The sequence below is a fragment of the Pogoniulus pusillus genome, chromosome 2 (assembly GCF_015220805.1).
Source record: "Pogoniulus pusillus isolate bPogPus1 chromosome 2, bPogPus1.pri, whole genome shotgun sequence".
Classification (NCBI taxonomy): Eukaryota; Metazoa; Chordata; class Aves; order Piciformes; family Lybiidae; genus Pogoniulus; species Pogoniulus pusillus.
Genome location: NC_087265.1, coordinates 41,849,615 through 41,862,365, shown reverse-complemented (window position 1 = coordinate 41,862,365; position 12,751 = coordinate 41,849,615). Strand labels below are relative to the sequence as shown.

Below are 12,751 nucleotides of genomic sequence, written 5' to 3'. Positions count from 1 at the left end.
TAGTAACTCAAAGTTCTACCACTGATCCATGAGCAGCAACATCTGCTGGCTTATTTATCTTTACAGCACAGTACTAACACATCAGTTTGTCAGTTATCCATGAAAAATATCTAGAGGGCAGAGATAAAGGAACAGTTATTTTCCTCATCAACTGATACTCAGACAGCAGCTACTTGAAAGGTATTCTTTGAGCAGAGTGACATCTGTAATCCAAAAGCTCTTTGTCCAGAGGAAGGGACAAAGTTCTGAGGAAAGTTTAGCATTAGTACTGCTCAGCCATGGAGAACAGGAAGCAATGTGGACTTCACTGGAAACAGCCTCAGAAAACAACAGTAAGGAACAGAGCAAAGAGTAGATGGCACAAGTTATGGGAAAAATTCAAATCAAACTATATGTCGACCTAAAGAAAGGTCTAGTAGCACTGAAGAGTGGAAGGAACGACTGCCATTCAGCCTGTCTTCTGATTCTTTAACAAGCCTTGTATAATTGCCAGTGGGTGAAATAAAGAAATCTCTCTGAGCAGAAATTCTCATCCATGAAGAATGAGAGATCAGAACAAATAAAAATTTAGCAGTTGTCTTGTTCAGTGTGTTTGGAGAACACTAAAGAAACCTTAAGTCAAAGATTAAAAGAAGCACATACAGAAGATAAAATACCTTTAAAAAGTAATCTAAACCTTGTTGAGAGATGAGACTTGGATTAAAAGAAAAAAAATCAAAGTAAAACTTGCAAAGGGAAGAAACATCCCTCTAAGCACTGGTACATCTTGTCTGCACCTGCATTTCAGAAAGTCAAATGTGATCAACTGGACACAAGCCACTAGCCATGGATATTTTATCACTAAAGAACTGCCAAATGATTATCTGTGCCAGTCTATTGTGGACTGCTTTTTGCTGCACTTTACAGAAAGCCACTTGCTGCATTTAGTCCTGGAGCTAAAGCATCAGCAAAATCAGCAGAGGTAGACAGATAATGAGTCATGAACTCCTAAACATTTAAAACTCACATACCTAATTAAGAAGAATGGCCACTAACTCATCCGGATTGCTGCTTCATGAAAGAGTTAGGGCTCTAATGCATGAGTTTAATACCATGTGTTTACAAAGCTACAGTAAACTATCTGTGCATTCTTAGGTCATTACAAATAAATGATAAAATGCACTTGCTTCAACTCTTGCATTAAGGTATGACCTAATCTAAAGGAGGCCTACAGGAAGGCTGGGGAGGAACTACTGACAAGGTCTTGTAATGGTAGAACAAAGGGTAATGGGTTTAAACTGGAAGAGGGAAGATTCAAACTCTTTACAGTGAGGGTGGTGAGACACTGGACCAGGTTGCCCAGGAAGATATGGACGCTCCCTCTCTGGAGGTGTTCAAGGCCAGGTTGGATGAGGCCTTGAGCAACTTGTTCTAGTGGGAGGTGTCCTTGCCTATGCCAGGGGGTTAGAATTGGATAATCTTTGAGCTGGAGCCTCTCCTCCACCTCTACTCTGCCCTGGTGAGACCTCATCTTGAATACTGTGTTCAGTTTTGGGCTCCCCAGTTTAAGAGGGTCAGGGATCTGCTGGAAAGGGTCCAGCAGAGAGCTACGATGATGATTAGGGAACAGGAGGGCATGGCTTATGAGGAGAGGCTGAGGGACCTGGGGATTTTTAGTCTGGAGAAAAGAAGACTTAAAGGGGATTTGATAAATAAGTATCTGAAGGCTGGCCAGGAGGGGGGGGATGGACACAGGCTCTGCTCTCTTGCTCCCTGTGATAGGACAAGGAGCAACAGATGTAAGTTGCAGCAAAAGAAGTTCTGCCTCAACACAAAGGGGAACTTCTTTACTCTAATAGTCACAGAGCACTGGAATGGGCTCCCCAGGGAGGTCGTGGAGTCTTCTTCTCTGGAGATTTTCAAGGCCTGTCTGAATGTGTTCCTCTGTGATCTGTGTTAGATAGTATTGTCCTGCTCCAGCAGGGGTGCCGAACCGGATGATCTCTTTGGGTCCCTTCCAACCCCTAACATCCTGTGATCCTTCCAAGCTAAACCATTCTATGATTCTAATACATTGTATCTTGTAGTTCCTAGAGGTTAAAACCACATTCAGAATCAGACACTGTGGTCCAGATGACATAAATTGCATGTTAGGGCAAATTAATTCTGTTGCATGTTTCAGTTCTCTGTTAAGGAAGACACTCAATTCAGAGAAATACAGCTGCCCAAATCAAAAGTTTAGAGGATCAAAGAAGGTTTCAGGGAAAAGTATTATCTAGGGGTGCTTAAAATGTTATTTTAAAAGACAATTCCAATCTGGTGAAAATTATCTAAAATTTAATTTACAGAATGCCTACATCTTTTTATTGGAGATGAATTACAGCCAAAAGTTAAATAGCTTGTTTTTAATCAGTAAAAGCCCAGAACCTAGATTAAGTACAGCATCCCTGACATATGCAGAAACACGAAAGCTGTAGTATTAAGGAATGAGACATGGCATGTGTATTAATGGCTAAAAGTGCATGCCAAAGTTTGTGTGAAATGGCTCCTTTTCTTCAGCTAATGTCTTAGCTGCTGAAGGCACTATCAGGTCATCAAGAGTGGCAAGAGAGAGGACCTGGGGCGAGTCAGCATCATCTTGATGCTTGGGAAGGCAGTGGAAAAAATAACCTTGAAAGTAAATTTGGGGGGAAGAAAAATAACCTGGGGCGGGGAGGAAAAAAAGAAGGTGATCAGAAGTAATCAGCCTAGACTTAAGGAGGAGAAATTACGATGAGAATATTGGCTTGGTATATGGCATTAGGCAGGAGATACTATAAATTAATTTAGTCAGGTTTTTGACTCTGTTCTCCATAACTTAAGAAAAAAACCTTTTTTTTTACCATTATGTGAAATCTTATACTTCCTAAGTATAAGTATCAGAGAGAGAAAACTTTCTGGTTTATGCTGTTTTCAAATATGGGAATGTTTTCAGACATGTATTTTCTTGCTTTCTCTAAAACTATTTTTTTTTTTAAGTAGCTGCATCGGGTTGGAATTCCAAATTAAAAAAAAACAACAAACCCAAACATTTTAAAAGGTGAGTTTCTGGCCAGTGGCAGGGGAAACCTACTATTAGGTACTACACTCTACCTGAAATCTCTCGTTTTGCCAAAATGTAAAACAGAAAGAAGCAAGACAATCCCAGGCAGACTTTTCTGTGGTGGCTGAACACATTACAGTGTATCTGTTCATGTCCAGAAACTTAGCACCAGGAAGCTGTGTTATCATCCATAAAGGATAAAAAAATAGATGTCAGACTAACTTCAAGCTTCCTCAAAACCATCCTATAGACCAGAGAACTGAGAAGCATGGAGAACTCTGACAAATGGCATTCATCTACATTTTTACTTAGTGGAAAACTCAAAATTGAAAATGCCTTCACATTTCTCTATCCTATCAGCACTATTACTATTTCCACCCAACCTGAGATAAAGCTAGTTGCATCTCAGATGGCTGAAGTAATGTTCTGAGGCCCAAACAAACTGGAATTCCAGATTCTCATTAAGTTCTATGAAGCATTAATACTTAATTGTAAAGATTGAGATATGTCAAAGCAGGCCTTAAAACACTCCAACCTTTACTTGTAAAAGATACAAACAAAAGCTTTGTCTGAAGAAGAGAAGTAACATCCTACACTGCTAATTATTAACCTCTCCAAATATTTGCCACGTGTGGTTGGTAAGCAGTAACACAAATAAATCATTCTCTCTTTTTTTTTCTTACTTCTCTTTTTTAAAGCCTAAATAATCAGTGCAGTCTGCATTGCACTAGATGCAACTACAATTGGGGCAGCCATCTCTTACAGCTCCCATTCTTTGGCAGCTGTTAGGACCAATAGTTTTCTCAGCCTGCCATTTTTCTTCATTCACCTGCCTTCCAATCCTACCACCCCACACTCCCATCAGTCTTGCACTGTATCCCAGTCATGCCCAGCACAACCATAAGAATGGTCTTTCAGAGCATGCTAGAGAGTGCTTGCAGCTTTGCATTGCCATGAAGTAAAACAACACAAACACCTGGTAATCACTTCAACTTCATAGCTTTTAAGATAATTATCTGATCACATGACAACCATACAGCTGACCATCAAGACATTGTTTGACCTAAAAGTTAGAATCTGTTTCTTCTTTTGTTTTCTCTACTTTGCATGGCTCTGCCATGATCTGTTTTCCTTCTCCTTTTTACTTAATGTTAAAATCTTTGCATGTGTTTAAATTGAAAAAATACAAGAGTATTTATAACTAAATTTAAAAGAATCCCAAATATGAAGGTTTAAGCTAAAATTATTAGTCAGTGATAAACAGTGAAAAAGCAAGACCCAAACTCAAACTTCTCAGACTTTAAATTCCCAAGAGTGAGAAAAGACATCCGGAGCTGTCATTCTAGGTCACACAGTAGTGCATACCATCCCAGCAAGGCTTTTACATGCACCAGCAGGCAGCAATATTCAAGGAAGTTTCCATGGCAAACATCTGAACCAACCATGGATGCAGCAGTAGGCAACCAATGAAAAGGTTCTCAGGAAAGCAAGCCACAAACTCAAGGCTGTCTACCTTAAAACCAAACGCTAGCAGGCAGAACACAAAGCACTGGTATAGGATGACTGCAGGCAGAATAAATCACGAGGTCAAAACCTAAACTGAAAGATTGCAATCTCCATCAATACACAACAATGAGATCAGCAGCAATGACTACTAGTAATTTGTCACCCAAAAGTAAATATAACTCTAACCAGAATCCTGGGCCAAGCTAAAAACTTTGTGGACTAGAGACAGCCTGTTCAGTTCACTAACAGGATGGAAAGCAGAGGGTTGAATTTAATTCTGTCTTCTTCACTTGCTTTCCATACAAAGCCTTTGCAACTTTCTTCAGTCTATTTCTACAGTAATCCTTCCAGTGGCATAAAAGTAGCATCCACTCAAACAGCAGACTTGGATTCAGATACCAACACAGAATCTCAGAATAATTTCAGATGGAAAGGACCTCTGAAGGTCATTTGGTCCAAGCCCTGGGCTCAATGCAGAACCAAACAGATTGCAGCAAACACAATCACATTTGCTCATGCTCTTCCCAAAATCCCAGACATGCAATATTCCATGCGTTCCTTTGGGAGCTTTGTTGTTGCTATTGCTTTTAAATCATCCTACTAGTCTCTTGGGGAGGCAGCTGCAGCATACTATTTCAGCCAGGAAAGCAGCATGCAGACTGAGTAGCCTAGTATACTGGCTCCAGCCTTGCCAATTCCTACCAAGCAAATGTCAGTAAGCCATTAACAAACTAACCCGCAAAACCAGCCCCACTATCCTGATACACACAAGCTCTCAAACGCTTCTAAAAGAAAACTCCTCTCTCAGCTTCTGATTGAGAGTTCTACATTCAGCAGTCAGAACTGCAGTCTGAACATAGGAAGATGGTGGAAAAGGGCTGCTTTCACATCACTACATTAGGCACCATCACCCACACACTGATATCACACCAATTCATCTATACTCCTGGGAAAGAGATCAACATAACAAACACGAGGAAGACAATATATCTAAGTCCATGTGCATAGATTTCATTTTCCACATGAGTCATGAGGTGCCTGCAACTTAAGCCTTTTTAGCGCCTCCATCCTTCTTCCATCCCTCAATAAGCTACATGCAGGAAGATCAGAAAAATAAAATCTTTATTGCAATAAATCCCTTCATACATTCTGCTTTTCACAAGGAATATATTTCAGGGACTTTACTCCTTCCTCTCTCTTTATTAAGGTCATGTTAATTAACTCAAGTGTCTAATTTGGCTACTGTAGGTATCTTCTTCAATTTATTTTTAGTTTCCACCCAAAATATTCTGAATCATTCAAGAGCTGTGTTGTAGGAGTATAAAAATTAGCAGAATGCTATAACCCACCTCGCAGCAGTATGTAGGAGGGGCTTATCTGCACGTATGAGAAATAGTGGGTTTATAGTCATATTTAGTTTTAACTAAGTCTTTGGATTCTCTTGAATTGCTTCTACCTTGCCCTGAAAAGCCCCTTAAACATAAGAACAGATTAATTTAACAGAAATAAAGAAATACCATTTCCAAAACTGCTTTGTCCATTGTGAAATACCAGGAATCACCCGTCTTGTGCCTGGATGCTACTACACCACCAGATCTTGCACTGCTCACGCTATGCAGTCAAGCCATCCTCAAGATGGGGGGGATACAGGAAAACAAGGTATAATTTAAGCATCATTAATTTTTCAGTATATATGTTGATGCAAGAGACTGCTACAACATTCTACTCTTCAGCATTTGGTACTATGAAACAAATCTTAGAGGTATCAGGCATTTGATATCTAGAAAAGTTTTTTTTTAAACATATTACTTAAAAAAATAAACAGGTTCAGGGGGTCAGAATCTCAATGCATTTTCAAGCTCTGTTGTTAGTTTAAAACCTGCTGCTTGACCTCAGAAAATTATTTTGCTTCAGCTTCTCTTTATCTAAAGTAAGCTGAAATGTACAGATAAGAAGTTTAGCATATTTTCATATTTGTTAAAAGCCTGACAAAGCCACTTTGTCCACCAATACAATGCTTTGCAAATTTTCTTCCTATTTACAGAAATCTAAAAACACACAAAGTTGCTGTGTACAGCAAGTTTAAAAAAAAACACAACACACTCGAGTTCCTTAAAGGCAAAGAAAGGTTTTGCTTGTTTTAAAACTTGTTTTATAAAACAAAACAAAAAAAAATAGAGAGGTTATATAAGCCATTCCCCAAGGATTAAGGCCAAAAGGACTTCATCATATTATTTCAAAATATATTTTGAAGCTCCCTTTTAATACAGCAGTATTTTTAGGCACCAATTATTTAGAAACGTACCAGCCCTTTTAATTTTATGAGTATACGCCAACAAGATAAGTTTAGCTACACCAATTCAAGATACGAGTTTCCATTAAGCTTTTGTTACAGAGATTCGAAACTAGCTTCAACAAGACCACACGTTTCTAGTCTGCAAGACCCATCTCATCACACGAGGTTCCAAGGTCACCAAAGCTCGTTTCAGAGCAGACAGCACATTAAAGATAAGGACAGAAATTCGGTTTGCAGTAAGAGGGAATGCATGATAGATAACTGCACCTAGAAAAAACAGCGTCGATACAGGAAGCAGCTTGCCACCACCACGTTCGCTTCTAAACAGCCATTTTACTTCTAACTACATCTTTCCCTACTGCCAGCCTTCATTTTGTTTTCCTGCCTGAGTGCGCGGTTCCAGGCTGACAGCTCAGGAGAGGATACTGAGGGTGCGCTCAGGTGGAGGTGAGATGCCTCCCAGTCTTGCCGGGTGCCAAGCGAGCCGTTCCGATGCCAAGGCAGGGGGAGGAAGGTTTCCCGCCTCCCCCCATTTTTGAAAGTAAATGAAGGCGCTGCTCCCAATGGCGGGGGAGGGGGAAGCTAGGCTCCCTCCTCCTCCCGGGAGCCCGGCTCCTCCTGGAGAGGCAGGGGAGCCCGGGGACCCCTCTCCTGGCAGGTCGGCCTTGCTATCGTCCCTCCCCCCGGGCGGGCAGTGCCGTGTGTCCCGTCCCTCCCCCCGGGCGGGCGGGCTGGCTGGCTGTGCTGTCTCTCCCCCCGGCAGGCCGTGCGAGAGCGGCGGGGCGGGCACTCACCGTTCCGGCAGAGTGAGAGGCAGCGGCGGCGGCGGCCTCATCCTCCTCCGGCGACGGCGGGCCGATCTTGCTGCAGGTGGCCGCCAGCAGAGCGAGCGGTGACGGCTGCGCGTCCTACCCACAATGGGCGGGTTCAGGGAGAGAAAGTGGGTGGCGGTTAGTGCGGGACAGCGACCGGGCTCCTCGCAGACGCGCGCACAGGAAGCGGCGGCGGCACCGGCTCCCGCACCCGCTCACAACGTGTCACCCGGGGGAGGGGGGGAAAGGCCCGGTCGGGCCTGCGCTTACCTGCGAGGCGGCCGCCCCAGCGGAGGCCGAGGCGGCGCCGTTGCCGTGCTGGAGATATTCGCTGTGGCTGCTGCTGTCCACGTCTAAGGCAGCCATTTCCTCTTGTTTCACGGGCTTCTCGGGAGCTGCGGGCACAGCGGGGAGGGGGAGGGGAGAGTCACTGACGGGAGCGATCACCCCCCTCCCTCTCCCTCCCTCCCTCTCCCCCCCCCTAACCCCAGCGCTCCCCCCGCCCTCCCGCACGGAGCCCTCCTCCTCCTCCTCCTCCTCCCCGTGCTGCTGCCCCTGCCCCTCTTCTCCCTCCTCCCCCTGCTCCTCCTGCTGCTGCTCTCAGTGCCGCTCTCGCCTCGCTCGCACACGGACGCTCCGAGGCCGGAGCGGGGAAGCGCAGGGCCGGAGCAGGAGCAGGAAGCCCCGCGGGGCAGCTCGGTCGGTGCGTACGTACCGGTCATGGTGTGAGTGCGAGCGGCCGGCTGGCTGGCTGGGCGGGAGGCAGGCAGGCAGGCTGGCTAGCTCGCACACAGGCCCTGCTGGCTGGGGCTAGGCGGCTGCCGCCGGGGACATGCTTATTGTGCTCACGGGCTGAAGCGGCGGCGGCGGCCCGAGCCTACTCCGGTTTTTTTTTTCCTATTTTGATTGACGGTGCGGGAAAGCCGAAAGGTGGGGCTTGCAGCGGGAGAGGGGGCCCGGCCGACACCGCCGCCCGCCCGCCCGCCCGCCTGTTAGCCCGGAACTCCCGCCTACGCCCGCGCGTTCATTGGCTGCGCCGAGGCGCCGCCGCCGCTCGCACTGGCCGCCCGGCTTGCCAGTCAGCCGCCAAGGGCGCGGGGGGCGCCCCATGCCGAGGCGGCTTCCTGTTTGCCAGGGCTTGTGCGAGGAACAATGAGCGGGACCCGCCGAGAGCCCGCGGCCTGCACCGGGCCGGGCCTGCGCGGCCCCCGCGCTGCGGGGAGGTGGCTCCGCCGTCGCGCTGTCCCGCTGCCGCGCTTGGGCGATGCGACCCGCGGGGCTTGGCGCCTCGCCCGCGTCGCAGGGGTCAGCGCAGAGGCAGGCACAGCTGCGTGGCGGCAGCGCTTTCTCCCCCCCACCCCCGCCGGAGCTGTCCCCCTGCCGCGCAGAAGGCGCGGTGCGCGTGTGCCCCGGAGGCGCGGGGATCGTTCGAAATCAGCCGGACGGGGGTGTCGCTGGCGCCTGGCGACAGCTACGGCGGCCCCGGGCAGCCGCCACCGATGCCGCCGCGCTTTGTTCCCGCTGGCGCTAAGATGTCGGCGCGCTGGCCCCGAGGGAGCCAGCCTGGCCGGGTAGGCCCTGCCTGGTGGCAGCCTTGCCCCACCGATAGGTGCTGAAGCCCGCAGGGCAAGCCGCCCTCTCCTGTGAGACCGGGGAGCCCGGTCCGCGCCGGCGTCCGGACGGCGGTGGTGCGGGCCCAGCAGCCGCACCTCGATGGCCGGCCCAGTGGGCCGTTGCATAAGGGTTTGGCAGTCGCCGGCTTGCACCTGGCTGGCGCGGGCGCGCTAAATCGAAAAAGCTCCCTTGCGTAAAATAAAGGCCGTTGAGGTTTTAGCGTGACACATCCTTCCAACAGCAGTGTCAACAAACAGCATGCTTTGCTCTGAGCTGGGGAACCAAACCGCAGCAGAACTGGAGCATTTATGCCAGGAAGTTTTGTAGTCATGCTCAGCAGAATTACTGTGATTACTCTCTGCGTCCATGCCACATTATGCCACTCAAAGGAAACTAGGAGCTCTTGGATCGCTGAACTAAGGCACAAAATATGTTTAAAGTGTTACATAAGCATATGATGATCAGGAATTAGTATTAATGGGGCCTGTTTCCTCTGCTAAACCATGTAAGTTCAGAAGGATTCCTATAAAGGGGGAAATAAGCTGTCCCTGTATCCAAATGATGGGCAGCACACAGGCCAAGCAGTGGGTTTGACTCTTGTAAACTTCCTTGACAGACTAATTGTTCTTGATGTATTTTTTCACGTGCTGTTCCAGGGAGTCGGTGAATGAGGCTAAAAAGCACTGGACTGAGAAACCTGCCTTCCTGTTAAAATATTTAATGTGATTGTAACTGAGAATGACCTAGGAGATACCTTAAGCATCCTCTCATATCCATAGTTGTACTGAGCATTGGAAGTCACAGGCTACCCAGCTAAACCCATAGAAAACTTAGTAACTAGGAAACCCAGAATTACGGTCAGGATTTTCAGCATCTTCTCTGAGCAGAGAATAAACAGGACTTTTAAATCAGTCCAGCACTATGACCTTGTAGTAACCAGCCAGGCTTAGCCTAGAAACTATTACAGAAAAGAAATAAAACCTCACTTAGAAAATGTGACTTTAATATTAGGAATTTATGGGGAATTAAGACTGCACTGTCTTCTCTGTCAGTGAAAGACTGGCCTTACTGTGTTGTGTGTAGTCTTTAAGTCTATTTACTTTTGTCAGTACATGAACAGTGCCTTCAGGTGACTTCTAAAAGTAAGTTGTAAATTAATCTCAAAGCTTTGTCACAATTAGTTTTCAGTAGTTAGAAAGGAAAAGAAAAAAAAGAAATAAAACCCACACACATAACCCCCACTTCTGTTTTTAAAATACCAGTATTTGTTTGCATAGTCTCTTGTCATTCTACTTTAGAACCAGTTGCTGGCATGTTAAATACCATAGCCATAAAAGAGAAGCTTTGGGGTTTTTGCAATTTCTGTTTTACTACTGGAACACTCTGAGAAGCAAAAGTTGTAACTAGGAACAAAATTCATGTATGTTTTGGCATAATATAAAATTAGTTTTAGCCAGTAAAAGCTGTAATGCACAACGTTGAAAAATGAGTCAGTATGTATACATAATCCAGTCTGAAGACAAAATGAAAATGCAAGATTACATTCTCCACAAGACAACCAAAGTATCTAAAAATCTATAGCTGCTCTAAAGTCTTCAGTTGGTTTTGCAGTATCAGAAGTTGCTAGTGAAATGCATGTCATCCTTGAACCAGAACTGTTACAGATGAATTTAGACTGCCAGCAACCTAGAGAGTGGTTCAAGTTTAAGACTAACATGTATGCTAGTTTAAGCCTAGCTGGGATATTTTGGTGAGAAAAGTTAGATTACAGGCTGTGAAAAGGAAACAGTGGTGATGTCTGCTGCACTCAGAGGCTTGCTGAGATGTATTAGAACAAGAACACAAACACAGATAAAGGAGTCTATCTCTGGGATTTTTTGGCTGCATGTCTCTAACCTGCCTGACTAATTCGTCTGCTTCCTAACCCCTCTGGCCAACCTTCCAACTTAACCTTGAACATAAGGCAAAGTCTGGGGTAGAGGGGTGGGGAGAAGGTGGAAGGGTGGTTGAGAGCCACTCCTGGGGACTCAGGTTTCTGGGAGGGCTGTTGTGTATCTGTATTACCTTTTAAACTTGTATATTTCTGTATATACTGTAAATACCTGCTTGTGTATTGTGCTAAGCTGTAAATATAAAGCTTCATTCAATTTTCCAGAGCATCTGAGTCTAGTCTGGGTGATTTTCTTAAGTGTGGGGGGTGGGGAACACCCAAAACATCACAACATGGTAAAAAAAATCCTGTTCATGTGCTGGGAAGGTGAGAATTACATTTTTAAAATGGCCCTTGCTGATTAGCAGGATTTTGCCAACCATTGTTAGTGGCACTTTGCTTTAGGAGGATGGAAGTTTGTCTGGCAGGTGGTGGTCTTTCTACTGAGTTAGCACTGTGCCGATTTCCCCACAGAGATTGAGCTCCATGCCCAATTAGAAGAGCCATTGTTTCCGCTTTCTTAAGATTACCCACCAGATGTACTGTATCAGTATGTGATCTGAATAAACTAACCATGACCAGTTTATTATTGAAGAGCCTTGCCTCTTTAAACCCTTGCCACCTGCTTCTGGGGCTGCTTGTGGTAAACTGCAGGTCCTGGGATGAATTCTTAATCCATTTGCTGAACATGGTGTCTTGTAATTTCAGCTATGTAGACAGAGAAAGCCATACCAGTCTGAGAATATACCTCCTCCAGCCACCAAAATACAGTTATTTTCAGAACTGAGATGCAGCATTTGCAGTAAGTAGCAGTAGAGTTCAAAAGAGGAAGTGATGTGTTCCAGCCTGTGTTGAAACTTCAGGGAAGGTTTTGAAAGCTCAAGTAAGATGCAGATTGGAAGGATTACTAAAACTTGGTATCTGCATTTGGCCACTGTAACTTAGCTCTCACATGTTGGAGTGACCTCCAGGTCTTGGAGCTCAGTTTCTGTGGGGATATCAGTTCAGTACAAGTTCAGAAGGAAGTACACCACCTAAGACAGCTTCCATCCAGTACAGTGCCTGCTGTACTTGGAAGTGTCTCTTCTGTCTATTTACTGCTTTGAAATTTCTGAGTTATGACATTATTTCTGTCTTTAGTCTTTCCTTCTGTTGGTGCCTCTGCATGTATTTAGAGAAAAGTATTATTTAAGGGTTGTTGGTACCTTGTCCAGTTTGGTTTTGACATCGGTGTTACTCTGTTCCTATGTAAAGTGGTGCTTTTGCCATGCCAAAGCCAAGAATGCAACTGGACAAGACAAGCAGGAGTGCCTCCTGCTGCGCTGTATTCTCAGATTCGGATTGTTTCACTTTAAAAAGCTGGGTTTAAAATTACATTGAAGAATCAGTAGGGATTTGATTGAACAAGCTACCTTAAAACACAGCCTTTACTGAAGGGACAGTAAGCAGAGAACTATCTGTAAATCTCATGTCCGAAAAAGTAACTAGAACACAAACCCCAGCAATTCAGAGGAGATACCTTTCTGAATGTT

The 12,751-nt window shown here is 45.5% G+C and overlaps 1 protein-coding gene across 2 annotated transcripts in view; it reads right to left on the bottom strand.

The window, feature by feature from the left end:
* Window positions 1-8,660, bottom strand: part of SP3 (Sp3 transcription factor) — a 35,580-nt gene extending 26,920 nt beyond the window's left edge. Inside the window, exons 1-3 of one of the 2 annotated variants that reach the window (XM_064162503.1) lie at window positions 8,391-8,660; window positions 7,946-8,070; window positions 7,658-7,771 (exon numbers count right to left, since the gene is read on the bottom strand). In XM_064162503.1, the coding sequence (XP_064018573.1) occupies window positions 7,658-7,771; window positions 7,946-8,070; window positions 8,391-8,397 (246 nt within the window). In that variant the 5' untranslated portion in view covers window positions 8,398-8,660. The remainder of the gene's footprint in view (window positions 1-7,657; window positions 7,772-7,945; window positions 8,071-8,390) is intronic. The other variant, XM_064162508.1, reaches the window with a different exon arrangement.
* Window positions 8,661-12,751: the final 4,091 nt, after the last annotated feature.